The sequence below is a fragment of the Siphateles boraxobius genome, unplaced genomic scaffold (genome assembly GCF_051911475.1).
Source record: "Siphateles boraxobius isolate OS27281-9 unplaced genomic scaffold, OSU_SipBor_1 348, whole genome shotgun sequence".
NCBI classification, from domain to species: domain Eukaryota; kingdom Metazoa; phylum Chordata; class Actinopteri; order Cypriniformes; family Leuciscidae; genus Siphateles; species Siphateles boraxobius.
This window is the reverse complement of record NW_027508973.1, coordinates 5,115-28,565: the sequence shown is the minus strand read 5'-3', so window position 1 is coordinate 28,565 and position 23,451 is coordinate 5,115. Positions and strand designations below refer to the sequence as shown.

Sequence of the window (23,451 nt, the reverse complement as noted above, 5' to 3'; positions counted from 1 at the left end):
CGAGCCATCCTTGCGAATAATGAAAACACAGAAGACGTTTATCAGGGCTGTTTGTTTACTTTGTGAATGTCAATCCATTCCTCTCAAATGTATTCGCCAGCTTGAGACAAGTGAGACAGTGTGAGACAAACTGTGCTCAGATTTGCCAAGATATCAAAGGGTTTGTTCACACGTGTAGTTCAGTTTGCTTGGTTCGTTTGGTCCAGACAAAAAAAAAAACATTTAGTCCTGTTCCGCTTAGCGTTCACATTGGCATTTTAACACTGAACCTAGATACCGAACCTAAAGGCATAGGGATGTGTTCACAACCTAACTGGTCAGCTTTTATAACGTATATTTTGCGACGGAACTTACGAACATCCAAAACAATGCTGTGTTCTGCGATAAATGCGTTTTTGACCAGCTGACAACTCGTGAAGAGCTTATAAAATGTGTAAACGAGTCAAAACAGTGTCAGGAATCCCTCCGTCACACAAACCCAGATCTGCTGTGAGGAGACGCGGTTCTGACGCCTGTACCGAACTGTGATGGGCAACATCGCGACTATAATGAGAAAAACAGGTGTCCAGGTATCCATTCTGTTCTTTTTAGGGTCACATCTTGTGACATCATGTCCTGTTTTTGGTTGGTTCACATGTCTTTGGTCCGTGTTGTGTTCATATTTTTCAATCGAACCGCACCAGAGTTTGTTTAGAAGTGGAGTGAGACTCATCTTTTCAGCGTCTCCGCTTGTTTGTTGAGCACCAGGGTTCAGATGGCAGCGTTCACACTTATTCACTAACAGAGCAATCGCACGAGAGTTTGTTTTAATCCAAACAAACATACAAAGTGTGAACACACCCTAAACCTCAATCAAAAGTTTAATATTTCAATATAAACATATCTCATAGAATTCTTCTAAGACTTAAAGATCTGAGCTGCTATCCTTTTACTGTATGACAACTGAAATTTCTGTTTTTTCCTAGGAATTGTCTGAGAAACATCCAAGACAAACTTGATATTTGAGTGAAACTCTATTACATTGTTTGAATTTCGATAGAGCGACATCTGAGCAATACAATTTTCCTCTTGGACAGCTGAGGGTCAAATAAGACAAACAGTTCAATCTGCCTCCTCTTTTGTGCTTTGTGTTGCTGTACTCCACAATGGATGTTCATTTAAGACACCCCCCTCCCCGCTTCACTAAACACACAAACAGAGAACAAACACACTGAGCATTCATTGGGAATTGTGAACGTGGAGCACAATCAAAAACAACAACCAGTCATCAATTCAATACACACAGTCAAGTCAAATAATAGAAAAACTTCAACTGATATTTCTGAGTACTTGTGTGCCTCTGGGGAAAAGGCTGTCAGAACATCTCCAGCATTTTCTGCCTTACTCCCCAAATGAAGAATGTAAACATGTGAAACTCTCGTTAAAGAACAGTTCTTGACGGCCATGAACTCCAGAGCCCAAAGAAGTCAACAGTGTTTACAGTGAAACACTGTCATATATACAAACCGTTACACCTGCTCTGAGAACACGCACTCACGCCTAATGATGTGCCACAAATTATGGTTGGAAAATCCCTCCAAAATAAATAGTTCGGCTTAGAACCAGCCGTAAAAAAATTACGGCTTTTATCTGTCAAGAATGACAGAAAAACGAATATGACCACTCTGAGGGGACAAATGAAGTTAAAAGCTTTCTGAAGAAAAAAAAAACGGTTACGATAAGAAAGGAGTGAAGAAAAACTGCAGAAGGAAATAAATCAACACTTTGCAGTGATGTCACTAAAAGACTGAATAACACAAAAAATATATCCAAAAAAAGATATATCCAGGTCACATTTTACCCAAAAATGAAAAGGAAAAAAAGTAAGAAATGACATGTGAAGTTATAAATTAAATCTTAGTTTTAGGACCATCACAGATTTTACACTGTTTTCATGACAGCTTAGCATATTTCTCCCCAAATTTTCATTACTGCAAAGCACCTATATATTTTTTGTAATTCTCATTATTCGCAAAGTTGATTCTCATAATTGTAATTTAAAATAATAATACAAAAAATACTGCTATAAAAATATGTTAATGTTTAACTCAGACAAATACAACATGATATATATATATATTACTTTTAAAATAATATTTTTAATTTCTTACATTGTATTAATGATGAGTTGTTGGTTTTTTTTCCATTATCGTTGGAAATTGCGCTTAATATGTATTAAACTGTCATGAAAACAATGCAAAAAAATTTTCATTTTCTTTCAGCAAAACATAATTTTGACCGATGGCACGACATGGAGAAATCAGAAGATATCACATCTGATTCATTCTTTTGTTTTCATCTTATTTTCTTGCTCAACAGCCGCAACTATCTATCTACTACATTAATCCATCTGTCTCTTTAGTTTTCTTATTCTCGTTGTCTCTGCCTTAACCATTACAAACACACCATTTATCACATTCCTCTGTCCTTCCCAGTGTTTCTCCTCAAACCCCTCCTCCTCTCTCCTCTGGATTTCATCCTTCGCTCCCTGAATCCGTACATCATCTCTCTCTTCAATCCACTCCACCTTTCTGCCCTTCCCAAACATTCCTCCCTGGGATGGCTCATCGGTGGCTTTTTATGTCTCTTGACAAATGTAATCCTCCTAAATCACACGACAATAATGTCTGAAACATGTCAAAAACATTATCAGTGAAATATGACAAACAATATGTTACTTTGAAATAGATCAACATTCAACAACAATCATCATCACTAACTAGAGTGATTTTTTTCTGAATCACTTGAAGGGTATCGCAAGCATGACGTAACATAAAACATCATCAAGGTTTGTTGAACATAGACAATAGCAGGTTCTTGAAAATGGCAATACTATGTTTTTATTATTATTATTTGCTCTGACCCTTAAAATGACTTTGACTGGTGTAACGTTAACTAATGCAGTCAGGTTGACTCGGACATGTAAGTTTTCATGTTACCTGGGGGGAAAAAACGTGATGGTAATGGTGTAAATAAAATAAGAGTACCATGGTATTACCATCTGGATCCATCACTGTATTAGGGAAGAAATAGTGATTTGACAAGCAACATCATTTTGAACTACTTTTGAAATGTCACATTAACAGGTCAATGAACTGTCTTACCCTCGAAGAATCTCTGTAAGGCCTCCGTTTCATCAATCACTCCATCCATTCTAGCGGCTCCCGCTTATAAACTCCATGAACGTGAACGGACGATCCTCCGGCGCGCGGGAGCGGCGGGAGTCGCGTGCACTTCAAACTCTCATCATCCCTGCTCAGCAACTTAAATTATCTTTATATAACAACACGCCTCGGAACTTACTCGAACGAATTCACTATCAATATCCTCTAGATAATTAATGAATGTTATTTAAAAACAGTTTCAGATCCTTTCGTAAGTAAAAAAAAAAAATCCTTTTTCTGAGATTCTACCCTTGAATGTCAGGTGGAGGCATATTCCAGTTTTTCCCCCAGATGATATCGTTTATTTGTTACAGCGACACGTCATAACGGACTTATTTAATAAAAAAAATGGTCATTTGAAGATGGAAAGTGTTTTTATTCGATAAAAAATTATCCTGTGAGCAGGTTTTGCGCGCACCAACCTGCGCTCGAGCCAGTTTCAGGCCAGTTTCAGTGGTACGCGCTCAACTTCCTTCTCTGCGCGCTCTCGCTCGTCTTGCGCTGTGCGCGCGCGCGCTCCAAGGGCGAGCGCTTAAGCCAAATGCCCCTGAAAATATAGTTTTAACAAGGATTTCCATTGCAGTTTGCTGTTTTACGTGTGAAAGTGACTTTTCGGGCCAACTACAGAGGCAGGTTTTCTATTAAAATAAACCTCTGCAATTGATTTAAGTAGGCTACTGCAAAAGACAGCTCCAAAATACAAACGAGACAGCATACAGTTGGCCTTTAACAAAGACAGTTAACTAAACAGACACATAAACAAACATAATAGCATCACATAGGCATTACTGACCGTTTTTGCAGAGTTTACAATATGTAAATGAGTGATTTTAGGTATAGGCTACTTATATTTTTCAAATTCTGAAGTTCATTTATCATTTACACGGTACTACTCAAAAGTAGGCTACTTTCAAGAATACCATTGTATATTGAAATACATTTTTTTAAGTGTATATATTATTTAGTACCATGGTAACCACTAGCATGATATTACCATCCATACACTGTAAAAAAAACTTTAAAGCTGCTTTAAATTTTTTAAGTACAATCAACTTGGATGTTTAAGTCATTTCAACTTAAATAAGATAAAACTGACTTTAAAAATTAGTTGAATCTAACAGAAAAGTTGAAAATTGCTTATATTGATAAGTTATAGTTATGTAAAAAACATATGTTGTCATAACTTATTGATCATACAATTTGTACAGCTTTTAGCTATTTTACATATTATATTTACACATTTAGATACTTTTCATGAAGTGCACATACAACAACTGATATTATGATGATAATATCATGGCACATGAATATGGTAATCATATTTCTTTCACTTTCATTTCATATTTATCTTCTTATATATCTTTTTCATGGTTTAATCTTAAAAATATTGTAGCATCACATCGGTTGTGTTGTGTTGGTTGAGGGATTGTGAATGAATGAGGTGTAACGCTATCATTTATCACTGCATGAGCTGAGTGATCTGTTTCTCTCGTCTCTTTATCCGCGACCTCTTTACAAACAATGACCCTGTGTCCATCACACCCCCCTCCCAATCAAATGCAGTTTTGTTGTTTTTACTCACAGCTGGAGCATCTTTCTCTCTCTGTCTTTCTCTCACCCTCCTTTTTCCTCTGTTTGACCTGAACAACACGCCCGTTCTTCCCACGACACACTGCGTGGATTGTTTGGGAGGACGCAGGCGAGAAAAAGAGAGCTTGAGGCTGCAGAGACAAAGAAACATCTGGCTGTGTTAATGCACTTCGTCTAAATGTGAGCGTAGCTGTATATGTGTGGCCGCACACATGTGACCCTGTCCTGTTAGTCCACCACAATGAATGTGTGTGTGTGTGTTTACATGGGAGTGTGTGCATGTGAAGTTACAGCATGTCTTATTCTGGCTGTGTACTGCTATTGTTGATTTGGAGTCATTGAGACCATGTCATTCAGTAATCTATAACCAAATGACGACTGTCAGACACTGTGGTTTGAGATTTAACATAAGTTAGTAGCAAAATAAAACCCCACACAGCTACCATCCCTAACCTGCAAAAAAAAATAAAAAAATTTGATCATATATTTCACACAAAAAACGGGGTTGTGTTAACATTTTCCCTCTCTCTTTCAGCAGGTGTGTTCTTTCACTTCACTTACTAATGTGTCTTATCATACTTTCCAGTAAATTACGAAGTGTGTGTTTGTTCTAGTTTGTGCTTATACATAAATCTGCATGTGAATTTGTTTTGTGTCTGTGGTTACTGTCTGCAGATATTTTAAAGGCAGGGTAGGCGATTTGTTCCAATTTTTTTTTTTTGTTATGCAGGTTGAACGTCACTTCACATCCTGATAGCAAAGTTCACTAAGTTAAGTGGTCTAAATGTATTTATATATAGGCTACATATGTATATATCGTCTGTGGAAGGTTAAGGACCATAAAATGTTCGTAGAAAAATATTCGACCCGAATGCAATGATACACTGTCCTACGTCAATAGTCAGTACTATCAATGATGAATTGAATCTGCAGCTGTCAGGTGGTACAGGTCAGAGCTCTTTAAGTTGTTTATGTTCGTTATTGTTATGTGCTTTGAGACTTGAGTTAGTTTAACGTGTCTCTCGTGACGCTTTTATTTACTCCCTGCTGTACAAATTCACGTGTTTTGAGGAGGCGTGGCTTTAGAGACGCTCCGAATGGAGGGTGGGATCTTATGCTTTCAAAGCTAACTCGCTATTGCTAGCCTCTCCGAAAACTACCCTACCTTTAAGATAAAAATTTAAGATCTAAAAATTATTTAGGGTACGTTTATACAATGACGATTTGCTAAAAATTATGATTTTCGTGTACAGACGATAATGTTGTCAAAACGATCTTCGTCCACAGGCATCAGGGAAAACTATTAAAAATGTTGTATTCTGCTGCCAGGCCAGTATTTGGTGATGATGTCAATTTGTAAATGAATACTACGCGCCTACAGACTGAACATGTGCACATGCGCATGGTGTTACAGTTTTCACAAATTCACATTTTTTGATAACACTATTGTTTTGAGAAACTTGCACTTCGAAACCCGTTTTCAAACGTTTGCGTTTTCAGGCCCCCAAAACGCTGTTGTCATGAAAAATTAATGGCCAAAACGCATAAAAAGCGTTTCCTTTGGCGACTGTTTTGTGAAATGATATTGTGACAAAAATGTATTAATTTGTTAGAGAACGCATTAAAAAAATCATAGAATGTGGAATGTGGGTGCCACCCAGTGGCGATTTGAGTATTACACTTATACAAGATATCATAGGAACTTCAATTTTTTTTTATATCAACTTCAAATTTGAAACACAACTTGGTTAAGACATATGACTTTTGCTTTTATGGCCTAGCAATTTGAGAAAATTTTTTTTTTAAATATAAATTTCTATAAAATACAAAATGTTTAGTACAGTAAACATTTTTTTACAGTAAAGTTAAATATAAAACTTCTATAACACTTTCATTTTTTCCCCATTTTTAACACTTTCGAGTGTTTTCTTTAAAATTAGACCAAAATTAGGTCTGTATTCCACAGCCTTCATGATTTACAACCGTTTAAGTTTGGATAATGCATTTTCACGTCTATGTCCAAACAGTCAAGGGGTTTGAAACTCAAAACACAATTACAGCCTCATTTCGATTAAAAATATTATCCACATTGATTGAGTCTGTCTTATGAAATAATTAAAAAATGACAAATAAACACAATTATTGGTTACACTTTTAAGACTTTGCTTACTTGTTCTTATTTTTACAATTTGCTGGAATTCATTTTAATAACCTCTAGCCTACACAAAATCCTGTATTACATTCCGTTGTGTTCACGTGCTGCGTTGACGTCACTCCTTTTCACTAGGAGGCGCCAAAGACTGAACACTGGGCGAGCGACCCGGAGAGAGTGAGAGAATCAAGATGGCGATCGGTCGCGCAGGTAACCCGCTCCGTTGCCATAGATACTTATTTTATCAGTTAAAATAAACGCAATTTTGCTCATATTACAGTGAAAACTTTATGTTTTTGTAATATGTTTAATGGTTCAAACTATTTCAGCGTTCGTATGTGGTTTGATTGCGTTAAATATGCCTGTCGAGGTTTCTGTGCTGTATGGAAAAGCGAAATGTAGTTTAATAAGGAACTCTGAAAGTGCCAGAAATTAGTACTATTACTATTTCATTTAATTTGTCCGAAGTGAGCATATTTAGATTTCTCATATGTTGTTTTATTTAAGATGTCAAATGTAATTGTTGTGCTTTTCCCTTAGGCAAAAACAACAGTGTTGTATCCTTTGTGAATATTCACGGAATAACAGTCCCCGAACAATCATGAATGAATGGATGGATGGAAAAGTGAGAGGGAAGATAGAAATAATGAACAGAACAAAGCATTATTGAGCTTATAATCAGATTGGACAGTATTGAGAAATGAAGAATTATCTATCTATCTATCTGTCTATCTATCTATTTATCTATCTGAGGCCCATAAACTTCTTCTCATTCTACTTCCTTGCATTGAAATTTAAATTACATTTCTTCATCCTGTTTGCCAACTCAAATCAAATTCATAATTATTAATGAATAATTAAATTTACAACATAGTAGCCTAATGTTTAATTACCATATTCATATACTCATACGGTATTCATAAGAATTCTTTTGCATGTTTTAAGCCTTAATCGACCGCAGCTCTCCTCGGTGCTGCTCCAGATCCTGCTGTATCTCTCAGCAGCTTTCAGTGTGTTTTACTTTCTGTCCACCCTCTCTATGATCATCTACAAGAGTGAGTACTACTGATTAATGTCCTTAACTGTTTTCACTAGTACTATTACATCACTACTACCGGCATTACGTTATCACTAGCACTCTTATGATAATGGATTTGAACTAACCTTAAATATTACATTTTATTGTATAACTTGTCCTGCTCTGTTTGTGCTACAGACATGCATGATACTTAAAATAGTTTGACTTGTTAAGGAGAGGTGTACAACAATCTGAGATAAAAATGCATGTATATCTTGCGTTTTTTATGCTGTTTAACAGCTCATGTGTTAAGTTACCCTGTTGACCGACTCGCTCTAGACGTGTGTCTGCTTTTTCTTATGGCTGGTCTTGAGGTCCTGAGGGTGTACTGGGGTGAGATCCTATTTTTGATTAGTAAAAAAACATATTTTAGTAAAACATTTTCATTGGCCTCATGTCAATCTCTTTTCCTCAGGGTTCAGGGGAAACCTACAGGAGAGCGAGGGCTACACGGGTTCGAATCTGATCACCACCGGGGCCACAGTGCTGCTGGCACTCTATTTTGTAATTTGGCAGTCATATGTCCTACGAGCTGATGTCATCATTGGCGCCATCTTGCTCTGCTTTTACGGCCTAACAGGAATTGTGGGGCTCTGGACGCTGGCTCGCTTCACCAGGTCAGAGTTCACATGCTTGTGGTTTTGGGGTTCTGTACCAAAATCTAGTGAGCTCCCTTGCTCAGTAAAGCTGCATCAAATGGATTTAAAATTAGAAATTTTAAGGCTAGACAAGTAGTTTGTTGAGGGTTGTTTTAAAAAAAAAAAAAAATTTTTAGGGAAGGACTACATGCCTGCACACATATTCAAACGCGCATACCTATAGAATGAACTCTTAATACGCATGTGCACGCCATCAGTGTTCTCACAGGTTCACGTTTTAAAGTTTGCTTAGAGAGAACTTTTGAGAGTTTTCTATTAAAACGGTTTCGTGTTAGCGGCAATAACTAATGATCGTTGCGATGGAAGTGAATCAATCGAAACTAACTTTAACTGGAAAATAAGTTAATTCTAGAGCTGCCATAAAGCCAAAATAATCACTGTTACTTTAATTTCCTATTATCACTGTAAAGCCGCTTTGGAACAATCTCCATTGTTAAAAGCGTTGTATAAATGAAGGTGACTTGACTTAAAATGTGTGCCATCCAAACAGCATTTCTCCTGCAAAGCTCACGGGACTTTCAACTCGCAATTGATTTCAGTTGAGTTTGTCTGGTAGCATGATGGTAAACTAATGACACATAATAAACATAAAAATATATATCACCCATGCAGTGCTCAACATTAACGCTTTTCTGCTTGTTCGGGACAAGTGGATTTTTTGAAGGGGCAAGTGGAAGAATTTTACTTTCCCATCCGGATCAAAACATTGTCAATAACAAAAAATAACTAGGGAATCACTAAAACGCGAGAATTATTTGATTACCTTTAGTGTAAGTAGCGATTGATGGTGGATAATAATATGTAATAGATAATGTACTGACGGTAACAAGGTTGTGCTCTCGAGGACAAATCAAAACAAATGAGCACAGCTCACACAAAGAATCTCATGTAAAACATACTGCGGTAAAAATTCGAAATGTGGAGTATTTATATTTATAACATATTATATAGGTAAGCAACATCAGACTTGAGTGCTGTTTTCATCCCTAAATGATCTTGCGTTTTGACAGAATCAGTTCAAAAGATTCAATGACCCATACAATCTCATATTATTTAATACATTTGTAATTTGTTCAGTGCAAATTATTTAGTTTGATTGGCGAAGGCCCTATTGTGTATTATTATTCTAATAGAAGTTATTGATAAAATTTAGGAATTTAAAATGAAAGATTAAGCATACATTTAATAAGGTCAACACAAAATCCTATTTTTTCTGGACAAGCAGCTTTTTTAGTGAATAACTGAATTACAAAAGCACATGACAAGGCTTAATGTCGAGCCATGCACATAAATATGATAATAAATCATAATTAGGATTTCCATTCTAATGCATTTCGGTATATAAATAATATTACACGTTTTACACAAGATTTAATGGGAAATGTTAATGTGATATTATTTTTACCTTCCTGTAGTAGAGTATAATATGATTATCTCAGCAGCATAGTCTATTGGAACTTTAAGTCTCTTGTGTTTTATGTTATGAGCACTGTGAATTTGTGAGTTGTTGTATACTGCATGTCTTTGTAGAGCTTTTTTTTTTTACGTTCTACCTATGTAGGCATCTTGCTAGGTTTTGGAACAGAGCATGTAAGCTGTACTATATATATATGTTTATGTTTGTGGCTTGGCTGTCAGACTAACCCAGATTGTAACGTCATTGTCAGAACAAAAGAATCGTAAAATGAGCGTGGGGACAAAGCAAAGTAAATGTGTCGACCCACGCCGAGCTGCAGTTACAGTGAACGGCCTCCTGAATGAACCACACTTTAATAATTCAAACTCAGAGACTAGCCTTCAGAAAATGAGCCGAGTTTCATTCACGAGAAAAACACGGGAAACAAAAGAGACGTACGACATTGGTAACATTAGGCTCTTAAAAGTCAGACAGCGTAATCTCACATTTCTTAAAGTCTGTTTGCAAAAGTCAGATATCTCAAAACGTCTCATGAAATTCTTCAAAAACTAAATCTGAGCTGCTATCCTGTTAGCTGTATACTCTCACTGTGTATGAACAATTAAATTTGTCTAGTTTTATTTATTCTTATTTTATTGAGAACCAACATCTGAGACACAATTTGATACTGAGGTGAAACAACCATTAAGTCTCATAACCATTATATCTTGTGTTTGCTTTAGCCTGGTTTCTCATGAGATGTATGCACACTTTTAAGTGTGTTTTTTATTGAGCAAGTGTCTGTGGTGTTGATTGTGTGTCTTGTTTTCTTTTCTAGTGTTTACTCCTGACTGTTTCTGCAGCTGACAGACTGCCGGAGATTTTCATTGCTATGCAACCGACTACGGTTTCCTTATCTGTAAGACTTGAACAGCTTTTTCTAGGACACTTACCTGTCATTTAAAAACAGATTTGTCCAAATTTTATTTATTTTTTGTTTTTGAAGTAGACAAAGTGAGCAACTGCACTTTTAATGTGTAAGATCCCTGTTTCTTTTCCTTTTTTTTTAATTTAAAAAGTACTTTTTATAAACTCATTTTAATCATTTGTTCAGATATTAAGAATGCATTACTTTTGTCTACTTTTTTGTTTGTTAGACAAAAGAAAATGAAGAAGACCTTATTCAAACATTAACTTGTCTTATGCTTTGTTTATGGTGTTTACTTTGGTGTGACAAACAGAAAAGACAGAAGTTACTGTATCTTTATTAAACAATTGTTTGGTAAACAATTGAGTGTTATAAAAGTTAAATAAATAAAAAAGTCCCTAAAATGTCCCTACATTTCACATAATGTAGAGAAATGCTGCATTTTTAATTTAAGTTTTAAACTTGTTGACATTATAATCAAGACAAATCAATAATGATGCAGAATATTTTACATCTTTGCCTTAAAGATTTTACATTATAAATAGATTTAAAGGAATACAACGTGTTATTTGATACTATGTTCTCTCCATTACACGAAGATCCGTGAGCGAGCAACATCTATTGGCTTCATCACAATGAGGTACAAATTCAAAAGGCACTTCCTGTAAACCAATTATGTTAAAACACTCTTATTGTTTCTCACTTTTACTTGCCTGCATAAGTTGCTTTGTGTTAAAGAGTCTCCAAAATGATGAAATGTAAACATAAATTTCAGATTTTTTATTTTTTATTTATTTCAGGTTTGCTTTTACTGGCTGGATGGACACCCAAAATAAATAAAAAGGAACGCTGACACCAGGGTGGATGAAACGGGGAGCTCTGATAGACAGCTGTGGCAGGAACATCTGGGGCAGCCATGACACGAACCACTGCAACACGGGCAGATGAGATCTGGCATTGAGGTAGCCACGAAGAACTTCTAGGACCAGGCAGTCATGACAGGAACCATCACAGGTGGAGACCAGGATGGCTGAGACGAGGATATTGAGACGACCTTGAGACAATAACAGGATCCTTTGGAGTGCCAGTGGCAGGAATCACTGGGGCAGCCAAAACTGGGAGTACTGGCATCGTTGGGGCAGTTGATCCAGAGAGCTCTGAAGTGGCAGGGCTCGAAATTAGCTTTTTTTATTGGTAGCACTGGTGCTCCCAACTTCAAAAAGTTAGGAGCACCAGCAAAAATTTAGGAGCACCCACCAAATTTGACGTTTAGCTCTGCCAGTAGAGTGGAACGACCGGCAGCATTCTGGTGATTAAAAGCCTTAATAATCGATCCAGATTTGTTTTTCACACACGTTTTTTTTGTGCTTGGCACTCTCTCCCTGTTTAACCAAGCTCTCGCGCTTAAAATGTATTGGTTTTCGGTGGTGACCGATGGACACTGTCCTTTTTTTCCCTCGTTTTTAAATATATTTTTTTTAAGCTGTGATTTTACCACTGTATTTCATAGCTTTGTAATATAAAAAGACGAGTTCTGGCTTTCGAATGGCCACTGAACCTCTGAGGTGGCACTTCTGGGCCCAGGAGGCCACGACAGAAACCTCTGGGCCTAGACAGAGATGACTGGGATCTTGGAAACCAGAGTGGCTGAGATGGCCTTTCGGTGCTTGCTTTGGCTGGGTCTTTTGCAGGAACATCTGTGGAGGCAGTGACATTGCTGGGGTGCCTGTGACAGGACTTGCTGGCTGGTAGCACTGGAATAGAGGAGACAGGACTGGAGCAGCCATAGCAGAATCCTCCAGCCGGAGCATCAACTGGTGGTGGTTGAGGAGAGATCCCCTGATATGATTTTAAAGCGCTTTGGGTGTACAGTAGTACATATGAAAAGCGTTATATAAATGCCTCATTCATTCATTCATCAAGGTGGCAGAGAAGGGAGCTCTGACATTGTGGAGGTGGAGACAGACAAATCTGTCATTTGGACAGCTGTGGCAGGAACTTCAGGAATGGAGTGGCCATTATGGGAAAAACTAAAAGGGGGAAACCAAAAGAAGTATATACATATATACAATATGTACAGTGCCCTCTGGAAGGAGTACCGCCAGATGCAAATACTGCTCCCTCAAGTCAAGGCGCAAGATGCTACACAAGGTTTGCTCGCCCCGCAAGGCGCAAAGGCGAGAGAAGGGATGATGCATCTCCCATTGCAGCCCGCAAGACGCCAACTGGAGTGGCCTCATGTGATGATCTGAAACAAAACAGATTTGACTTGGCGAATTCTTCCTATGAGATAATAACTATTTTTTGAGATGGTACTCGGGAGGACAGTACGCTGGTGTGCCTGGAGGAAAGAGGTTTTGTCTGATGTGTACATTTGCAATGCATTACCGCTGACTGCAGCTTTGAGTTACAACGAACTCCTCAGAATGTCCCCACACCCGAAGTCTATCAGCTTGACTTCAGATGTCCCGCTGTTAATCAGGAGATTGTCCAGGTTAATGTCCCGGTGGAGAACTCTGCGATGGCAGCGTAAGCCGTCTGCCTCATGATGTGCCGGACCTTCTCTTCATCGAGTCTTCCACCGTGACGCCTCATGAACTGGACCAGAATCTCACAGGGAGAGGGACATTCGAGGACCATAACGAAGTGGTCAGGGTGGTCCTGCCAGTCCAGCAGCCGGATGATCTCGGGCACACTGGGACCGTTACTCGCTAGGATGGTTGAGGGCGATCTCTTTAGGGAGGGGCTTTGGATGATCAGGCTAGAAGAATTTGGCTTGCAAATAAAGTTTTAGCTCTTGAATATACAATCAAATATCTGTCTGTGGTTAATGTAAATGTGAGATGTTTTTGTGGCGAACAGGACGGCCGAGGGACGTGAGAGAACGGCGCGAGGCCGGTGGTGCGATTGCTAATGAGCAACACCTGTGAAGCACACCGGTCTCGCATCTCTCACGGAGGAGCGGAAGCATAAAGGAGGAGCAACGACGTTGATGATAGAGAGAGGAACAGGCCTGTGTTTTAGTTGTGTTTTGTTTTTGTATTTGTATTGTATTTTAGCCAGCAGTCGTCTGCGAGGGGCTGTTGGCGGTATTTTGGTTTGTTTGTTTTATTTTAAATAAAGTTTATTTTGATTGTTCGCCGGTTCCCGCTTCCTTCTTCCCTGAACATTGCTACAGATTTATATTCTGCAGCCTACTTACAATGAATAAACATTCAGCGTCTTTCGACTTTGTGACGTATTTCACGGCTACCTGGTGAACAAAACAAACAGTTAATTTGTGTGTAAAAGCCATTAGATACACTAAGAGGCTTGGAGTGATATATCAGAAGGATGAGATTGAGTCAGGGCGAAAATTCACAAGCTAGATCATGTTTAATTTATTGTGACTTACTTTAAGATCATCCTCCAGACGTCTCCCTTCGTACACCACAGCAAAACCACCTTTCCCCAGCTGATCACCAATAGTATAGTGACTGAAGATGTAGTCTACTAAAAGACAAAATAACATGATGTTTCAAACTGAGAGCAGTTTTTGTGATGTGACATGGTGTATTTCTAAAACTTATTCAAACTAACTTTTATATAATTATTAGTTTTAATAACTGTTTTAATTAATTAATAGAGACTATATAGAATATGTATAAGGAAAGGGCATTAGAGACGTCATACTATAGGGGAGATTTACTGTCATGATTCTGTCCTGTATCCTTGTATTATTCTAGTTCTGAGGCAGGATCATGACAGACTCAGGTTGTGTGTCCAAACACATGGCCTAATGTTTTGGCTATGTGTTTGCGTTGTCTTGTGTCGTTTACCACGCCCCCTTGTTCTCCTCGTTCAGTCATTATTGTTTCATCAGTGTCACCTGTGCCCTTGTGATTATCTCCCTTATATAATCTCCTTGTGGTTGTTACTTGTTGCTTGTTCGTTTTGTATCCTGTCTGTGAGTAATCCAGTCTAGTGTATTGTCAGGTCAAGCTTATTGTCAGAATTGCTCTATGTTCATTGTCAAGTTCGACGTCTAGTTATAATCAAGTCTTGTCAGTGTTTGTTTAGCCTTGTCAATGTTCGTTTGCCCCCTTGTGGGTTTTTGTTTCTGTTTATAAAATAAAACTGTGTTTAGAGAATACTGTCTGCGCTTGGGTTCGTATTTGAAACCGTGACATTTACATTCTTTTCCCAATTAATGGATATTTATATATAGGTGATTGCTTTTTGATGTACATAAGCAAGATAAACATATTCTCATAAGATGGTCTGGTGTAATTTACCATCACTGCTTCTTCCTGCCCATGCTACCTTCCTCTTCTCTCCCTCATCCCGCTGCTTCTCCTCTCCCTGACCGGAGCCTGTTTTCTGAGATCTCTGAAGAAAGAGACCAGCCTCCACCACTTCTTCCTCTTTCTTCTCTTCTGCACTCTCCCTGACTCCTTCCTCTCCTTCTTGCCTCCTCCACCACTTTCTTCTCCTCTGTCCATCAACCTCCTCAATCTCTTCCTCTTCCCTGTCAATCACACTCCTCTCCCCCTCCTCCATCAATCTCCTCAACTCCTCCTCCCTCTAATACACTCCTCTCCTCCTCATTTCCCCCTCCTCTCTCCATCAATCTCCTCAACTCCTCCTCCCTCTAATACACTCCTCTCCTCCTCATTTCCCCCTCCTCTCTCCATCAACCTCCTCAACTCCTCAATCTCTTCCTCTTCTCTGTCAATCACACTCCTCTCGTCCTCCTCATTTCCCCCTCCTCTCTCCATCAACCTCCTCAACTCCTCCTCCCTCTATCACACTCCTCTCCTCCTCATCTCCCCCTCCTCTCGAGATATATCCAGCTGCAGACCCGCAGCACCACCAGTTTCAGAACCGGAAGTGAGGGAGGGGAGGAATTATTATTATTGCATTGTAGTTATTTTTGCAAGAATGTAAGGACAAAATGGGCCAGAGAGCGAGTTCCTCATTTGATACATTGTAAATTAAATTTATACAGGATTGTTGTGATAAAATGGGCCTAGTGGTGAATTTGTCATTTGTTGTATACATTTTTATTATTTCTTTTAAACAATGCCGAATTTTCTCCCTCTTTTTTAATTATTGTTTTACATAAAGAAAAATGCATGCTGCACATGTTCTTGTGAAATAAAGTATATTTTATATAAAATGCCCATATGTTTTTTTAATTAAACTATCAAAACCAGGCATTACAAATTCATATTAACAATGCATACCTTCAATATCAAAACAATTTTAAAAAAAAATTTAAACACAATAAATAAATAAATAGAACATAAAATATCACAGAGGTCTAATCACTTATCAAATTGTGTATAATTTTGAAAACCTCCAAGGCTTGTCTTGTTTTTATATCTTTCAAAGATTTCTTATAGAGAGTTAACTCCTTCATAAAAAAACAAAAACAAAGGTCTTACCTTCATAAATCTACACTTATGTATAAACTGCTTAGCTAAAATAATTAAACTGTTATACATTAAACTGCCCATAAGTTTCAAGCATAATTTTTCACCATCATGATCAGGAAGTAACTCTCATAATACAATGAAACGGATAACTATATACAATTATATTACACAAAATTAATGTTTTAAAATGCTTATTGTACTGTTCCTTAATGTATCATTATAACATACGTATAAAGTTTGACGTTTCGTGTCTAAGCAAATTACGCTCCAAAACGTTAGGTGGCGTTACTCGGTTTAGAACGTAAGCTCCGCCCCTTACTTCCGGTTCTGGCGCTGGGGTTCTGAAGCTGGTGGTGCTGCGGGTCTGCAGCTGGATACTATAGCTCCTCTCTCCATCAACCTCCTCAGCTCCTCCTCCCTCTATCACACTCCTCTCCTCCTCATCTCCCCCTCCTCTCTCCATCAACCTCCTCAATCTCTTCCTCTTCTCTCTCAATCACTCTCCTCCTCCTCATCTCCCCCTCCTCTCTCCATCAAACTCCTCAATCTCTTCCTCTTCTCTCTCAATCACTCTCCTCCTCCTCAAATCTCTTCCTCTTCTCTCTCATCACACTCTCCTCCTCATCTCCCCCTCCTCTCTCCATCTCTCCATCAACTCCTCAATCTCTTCCTCTTCTCTCTCAATCACACTCTCCTCCTCCTCATCTCCCCCTCCTCTCTCCATCAAACTCCTCATTCTCTTCCTCTTCTCTCTCAATCACTCTCCTCCTCCTCATCTCCCCCTCCTCTCTCCATCAAACTCCTCATTCTCTTCCTCTTCTCTCTCAATCACTCTCCTCCTCCTCATCTCCCCTTCCTCTCTCCATCAAACTCCTCAATCTCTTCCTCTTCTCTCTCAATCACTCTCCTCCTCCTCATCTCCCCCTCCTCTCTCCATCAAACTCCTCAATCTCTTCCTCTTCTCTCTCAATCAAACTCTCCTCCTCATCTCCCCCTCCTCTCTCCACCAACCTCCTCAACTCCTCAATCTCTTCCTCTTCTCCGTCAATCACTCTCCTCCTCCTCATCTCCCCCTCCTCTCTCCATCAAACTCCTCAATCTCTTCCTCTTCTCTCTCAATCACTCTCCTCCTCCTCATCTCCCCCTCCTCTCTCCATCAAACTCCTCAATCTCTTCCTCTTCTCTCTCAATCACTCTCCTCCTCCTCATCTCCCCCTCCTCTCTCCATCAACCTCCTCAATCTCTTCCTCTTCTCTCTCAATCACACTCTCCTCCTCCTCATCTCCCCCTCCTCTCTCCATCAAACTCAATCTCTTCCTCTTCTCTGTCAATCACTCTCCTCCTCCTCATCTCCCCCTCCTCTCTCCATCAACCTCCTCAATCTCTTCCTCTTCTCTCTCAATCACACTCTCCTCCTCATCTCCCCCTCCTCTCTCCATCCAACTCCTCAATCTCTTCCTCTTCTCTCTCAATCACGCTCTCCTCCTCATCTCCCCCTCCTCTCTCTATCGCACTCCTCTCCTCCTCCTCACTTTCTTCCTCACCTCCTCTCTCTATCACACTCCTCTCCTCCTCACTTTCTTCCTCACCTCCTCTCTCTATCACACTCCTCTCCTCCTCCTCACTTTCTTCCTCACCCCCTCTCTCTATCACACTCCTCTCCTCCTCCTCACTTTCTTCCTCACCCCCTCTCTCTATCACACTCCTCTCCTCCTCCTCACTTTCTTCCTCACCTCCTCTCTCTATCACACTCCTCTCCTCCTTCTCACTTTCTTCCTCTCCCCGTCTCTCTATCACACTCCTCTCCTCCTCACTTTCTTCCTCACCTCCTCTCTCTATCACACTCCTCTCCTCCTCCTCAATTTCTTCCTCACCTCCTCTCTCTATCACACTACTCTCCTCCTCCTCACTTTCTTCCTCTCCCCCTCTCTCTATCACACTCCTCTCCTCCTCCTCACTTTCTTCCTCACCTCCTCTCTCTATCACACTCCTCTCCTCCTCCTCACTTTCTTCCTCACCTCCTCTCTCTATCACACTACTCTCCTCCTCCTCACTTTCTTCCTCTCCCCCTCTCTCTATCACACTACTCTCCTCCTCCTCACTTTCTTCCTCACCTCCTCTCTCTATCACACTCCTCTCCTCCTCACTTTCTTCCTCACCTCCTCTCTCTATCACACTCATCTCCTCCTCACTTTCTTCCTCTCCTCCTCCTCTCTCTATCACCCTCCTCTCTTGGCTGTTTCCCACACCAGCAGCATCAACAGGGGTCTCAATCTCATTGCGTAAAATAATGGCAAATGTTTTTGAAACAAAAAGCCTGTTGAATTGTACTACTTGGAAAATAAATATGCATTGCATTAACCCTGCTTGTATTTAAATGCATAGTATTTTTAGAGCTTGCATTTTTTTGGGCTGAAATTTAGCATGGTTGAATATTTAAGCTGTGAATATTTAAATTCAAAAAATTTCAAGCACATTTTCATTATAAAAATTATTTCAATAATCGATTTTCACCTTTAATATTTCACTTCCAAAATATTCAAACTGATTAACGTTCTATTCGAACGCTCTTGTGACGTCACCAGACACAAACACGCCCAGCGGCTTTGAGCGTCTCAATACTGTATGATTCCCGTTCAGAAAATATAACTTTGAAAATGTATGTTTTTAAAATAAAACATGTTTTTTTAGGACCAAAAGTCTTTCAGAACAGTGAGATAAGGCAAATATTATATTATATAAGCCCTATATTATATTATAAATGCTTATTATATATAAATAACTGTAAATGATCCAGCTGTTTTCGATGTTTTGACTGGTTTTAAAAATAGATATTTTAAAATGACATATATTTTTCTTATATATCATAGTCAACAAAAAATCTAATGTTTTGCTGAAGGGAAAACTTTTTATTATTAATATGAGTTGTTGCTGTAAATATTGTTCATGTGGCCAAACTTCTGTCGACGTCAGTGTATTTGGCACGTTGTTAGTTTCTCCAGTAGAGGGCGTCTATTTAACATGTAATATGTTCAGATTTGATTTATCGTGTGCACTCTGTGGTTTTACTCAGAGGTTTATTGGTCTAAATCTCTTCTTTATCATACTAAATTGTTTTTTCCTGTGTGATTGAAATCAGTGCCCTATGTCAACTTTGCAAACTGTACATTGAAAGCCACAGGCAAATCACTGCTCTCCTAGAATCCCCAGTTTTAATGAATAATGTTTAACAGAACTTGCTTCTTTCAGCAGTCAAGGTAATCCTGAGAAAGTGAGTGTTTCATGTGTCATAGTTCTGTCCTCTGATGTTAATTATAAACCAAAACTCAAGGTTCTCACAATCAAACACTCCACTGGTATGTGTGCATGTTGCAGTTCAGCAACCTGTCTGCATGCCTGTGTGTGTGTGTGTGTGTGTGTGTGTGTGTGTGTGTGCGTGTGTGTGTGTGTGTGTGTGTGCCTGTGTGTGTGTGTGTGTGTGTGTGTGTGTGTGTGTGTGTGTGTCAAGTAATGCAAAGTTTTATTAAATTACATCATTGGTCTATTTCTAAGCTGTTGTATGACTTAAGATGATTTATAGTGCATGTATATAAATATAGCCTATATAGTCTTTTGGAGCTTGACAGCTGCTCCCCATCCACTTTCATTCCACAGAAGAACATTTTACGGGTTTACAATTTTACGGGTGTAACAATATGAGGGCGAGTTAATGGTTTTATTCTTAAATAAAACCCATCCTGATTTTACACTCATCGCAGAAAAGTGTGTTAGCAGGGCGAGTCGTGCTTCATAGTGACATCCAAACCTGCAATGTTCCAGCCCGTTGCTCTTCTTTCACTTCATTCTTTGAAGATGCCTCTCCTTGATCATACAAGGTTACAGAACTGGACCAGGAACAGGAATTTGCTAACCCTCCTAAACAAAATTCACAGGATGCCATGCATGTTCTGTTATAAATGCAGAGGTTGTTGTGATTTCAGCCAGGAATGTTCAGTCATATATTCCTGCATGAACACAGAAAAGTAAAAAAATATGATTAACAAGTTATGACAACATTTGTATTTTAAAATAAGTTAAAGTAATTTTCATCTTGTTTATGTTATGTCATTTTAAAAAAAAAAGTCAGTTTAATGTAATTTAAGTTGATATGATTTAAACATTCAAGTTGATTGTTCTTAAAAATTTAAGGCAGCAACTTTTTTATTTTACAGTGAAACACATTTGAATTTTTGAAGTATAAATACTGAAATTGTATTTTCTTATAAAACACACTCCGGTAATCTTTGTTTTATTTTACATGGTTTTGCTGTGGAGAAAAGCAGAAAATGTGATTCTCCCCAGTAAGTAAACTTCATTTTAAAACATTTGCAGTCAAACAAATTACTTTCTATGTTATGAGGAATTAAAAAAACGTGTGTGACATAAGATGCAGCACCTTATATCCCATTTTCCAATGTTTTTTTTAATTCAGTACTAAGTATTATTCATATAAAATGATTTAATTTCAGTTCACTATTAAATATTGTTTGCCTCTAATATACTCTAATATTCTTTGCTGTTTTAAATGTGTGTGATGTCAGTAAATAATGGATAGTCATTCAATCTCAATGCAAAATTAGTTTTTATCTTCATTAGCAGGGTGTTGCCTCCAGGCGTTCCCCAAAAAGGAACATCAATTTATGGTAGAGAAGTGAGTAAATTTTATGTGAACATTCCTTTCATAATGTGTACAATAATAATAAAAAAGGGCTATTAAAATGTTATTATTTTTAAAGCTACAGGGTTAAGCTCTATAAATACTCCATGACTGAAATGTTTTGTGCATGTTCCAGAAAGACTGCATTAAATGTGCAAGCGTTCATATGCAGGCTCCGCCCCCATCTCGCGCTCAGGTAGAGTTACGAGCGCGAATCACCTGTTACTCTCGCTCGAGCGCACCTGTTGCATCGTTCTAGCCTTTTGTCCTCACTATTATATTTTGTTTTTACATTTTTGTCTGTGTCAGCAAGGTCGGTTTGGCTACCCAATCCGTGTTTGGAGCAAAGTTCACTTCTGTGAGTCAACAGATTGAGATGAAGTCTTGAAGAAGAGTTTACCTCAGAAGTTTTGGAAACGGGAGGAATTATCGGCGAACTGAAGAACGGGATCTTAGATTCTTTCAGCTGAACGGGTAAGAGCTTTATCTTTATCATCTTTATCAACTCACCGTCATCATTGAGAATGACGCGACGCGACTCTTCTGAACCCGAACGCTCCCGTTAGAAGCCTCGCGCGCTTGTAAAGCGCTCTTATTTGCGTTTCTGTACAAATATGAACGCAACGCAAATAAGTGCAAATGTTCTTGGAGTGCCTTTGGTTATTGGTGCTGGTGAAGGCTTAAAGTACTTAAAATGCGTCTATGAAACTTTGTCAACGTTTATATTTTGGCTTTATAAATATAGTGTAGGCTATGTCATATTAATATTTAATGTCTAGGTGTGGTTTATTAAAGGCAAGCAGTGACATTGGGTTTTTTATTATGGTGGACTTTTCATTACTGATTCAAGAGCAAACATAATGCAAGAAATGGTCCTTGCATGCCAAAATATGGTAGCAGCATTTTTTTTAGTCTGTTTGTGGTGTAAATTCAATAGATGGAGCAAAAAAGCATTCTGAAACCATCCTGTGGTCTCAATTCATTCATTTATTGCATGCAATCATAGGTGAGCACCTCTGAGCAATTTAAACAAAATAATAAAATAATATAATCAGTGCACAGTGGCATTGATGGTTCGATGAAGAACCTTTAACATCCATGGAATCTTTCCATTCCTCAAAAGATTCTTTAGAAAAAGGTCCTTTAGATTTTTTAAATGTTCATCACACTAAGGGCCAGATTTACTAACAGCGTGCACCAGCGCAAAGCCTCGTTTGGCGTTAAAAACTAGTGTCTGGATTTACTAAAGACACACAAGTGTAGCCTAAAATTAGCGCTGAAAAGGCGTGGACAGGGTTATTTTTGTGGCTGATCTTATTGCATATGCATTTGTTGGAGTTTCCCTTGCATATGCAACATTTTTGGAGGAGGGTATTTAAATGAAACACGCAAGGGGATTTACTAAAGTTTGCGCTATAATTTACCGGTATTTGCGCCATTATTTACCGTCCAAAAAACCATGTCTTAAACCAGACGCAAATTTGGGCTGCTCATATATAGTAGAAACTAGATTCTCTGTTTGAGTTTGAGTTGCTCATTATGGAAATGACTGTGAGTGTCTTCTTTAATTTGCACGTCATCAGTAGATCACGCGCAGAACTTTACACTCCCATCAGCGCCTTTATGGAATTGCGCTCTCATGTTAATTTGCCCTGTTTAGTAAAGAAAAAAATATATTTTAAGAACTGATCCAAAGATTGTAAGATAATATTTGGCCGTACGTGCTGTTATGTGATACCAGTACCACTATTGTGTTATTGTAAAAAATAATAATAATTTGTTCACTGAAAGGTTCTTTTGGGAACCAAAAATGGTTCTTCTATTGCTGCGAAAAACCCTCAAACCTTTATTTTTAAGAGCATAATATCCTATTATAACCAGTCGTACTGACCCGCTCCGAGTGGGATTTGAACCGGGGTCTCCGGCGTGGGAGGCGAGTGTGGAGACCAGAGGAGTGAGGTTTACACACACATCTCTCAGCTTGCCTCCGTTACACTAGTATTCAAGAATCAGTGATATAATTCTTTCCATATTTGTCTGGCTTTGCAACTTATACTGCATGTTGTTGTACTAGTTGACTGACAATATTTAGAATGATAATCAGATATGTCACGTGTTGTATTGTTTTTATATTCCTTTGAAAAACATTTATGAATCAGGATCAGTTCCAGGTGGACGTGACCACATTTTCAAAGCACAGCAATGACCCGAGTGAGAGTCCTCCATCAATCACAAATCTAAACTTTTACCTTTCCATCTGGGATCAAGCTGGCAAACAAGCGACACAAACGTCGCTGTTGTTACTCTGATCTGTCCTTCTGCTACCCGACGA

At 38.6% G+C, this 23,451-nt stretch overlaps 1 protein-coding gene, 1 long non-coding RNA gene and 1 pseudogene across 3 annotated transcripts; 2 read left to right on the top strand and 1 right to left on the bottom strand.

Moving 5' to 3' along the window:
* Positions 1–7,122: 7,122 nt before the first annotated feature.
* Positions 7,123–12,467, top strand: LOC143702183 (transmembrane protein 80-like). 2 transcript variants are annotated; one of them, XR_013190394.1, is made up of 8 exons: positions 7,123–7,155; positions 7,486–7,502; positions 7,907–8,000; positions 8,264–8,356; positions 8,439–8,640; positions 10,917–10,997; positions 11,606–11,646; positions 11,807–12,467. XR_013190394.1 is itself a non-coding variant. In XM_077195705.1 (6 exons), the coding sequence occupies exons 1-6, from the start codon at positions 7,137–7,139 to the stop codon at positions 10,927–10,929; spliced, it is 438 nt and encodes a 145-aa protein (XP_077051820.1). In that variant the 5' UTR covers positions 7,123–7,136; the 3' UTR covers positions 10,930–11,430. The 2 variants fall into 2 exon arrangements, 1 of the variants encoding a protein (XP_077051820.1); XM_077195705.1 differs by lacking the exons at positions 11,606–11,646; positions 11,807–12,467 and having other exon boundaries at positions 10,917–11,430.
* Positions 12,468–13,413: 946 nt separating this feature from the next.
* LOC143702182 (serine/threonine-protein kinase pim-1-like) lies at positions 13,414–15,487 on the bottom strand (annotated as a pseudogene).
* A 5,149-nt stretch (positions 15,488–20,636) lies between these two features.
* Positions 20,637–21,590, top strand: LOC143702185 (uncharacterized). Its single transcript, XR_013190395.1, has 3 exons — positions 20,637–20,763; positions 21,059–21,113; positions 21,256–21,590. It is a non-coding gene; the product is annotated as an uncharacterized LOC143702185 (long non-coding RNA).
* Positions 21,591–23,451: the final 1,861 nt, after the last annotated feature.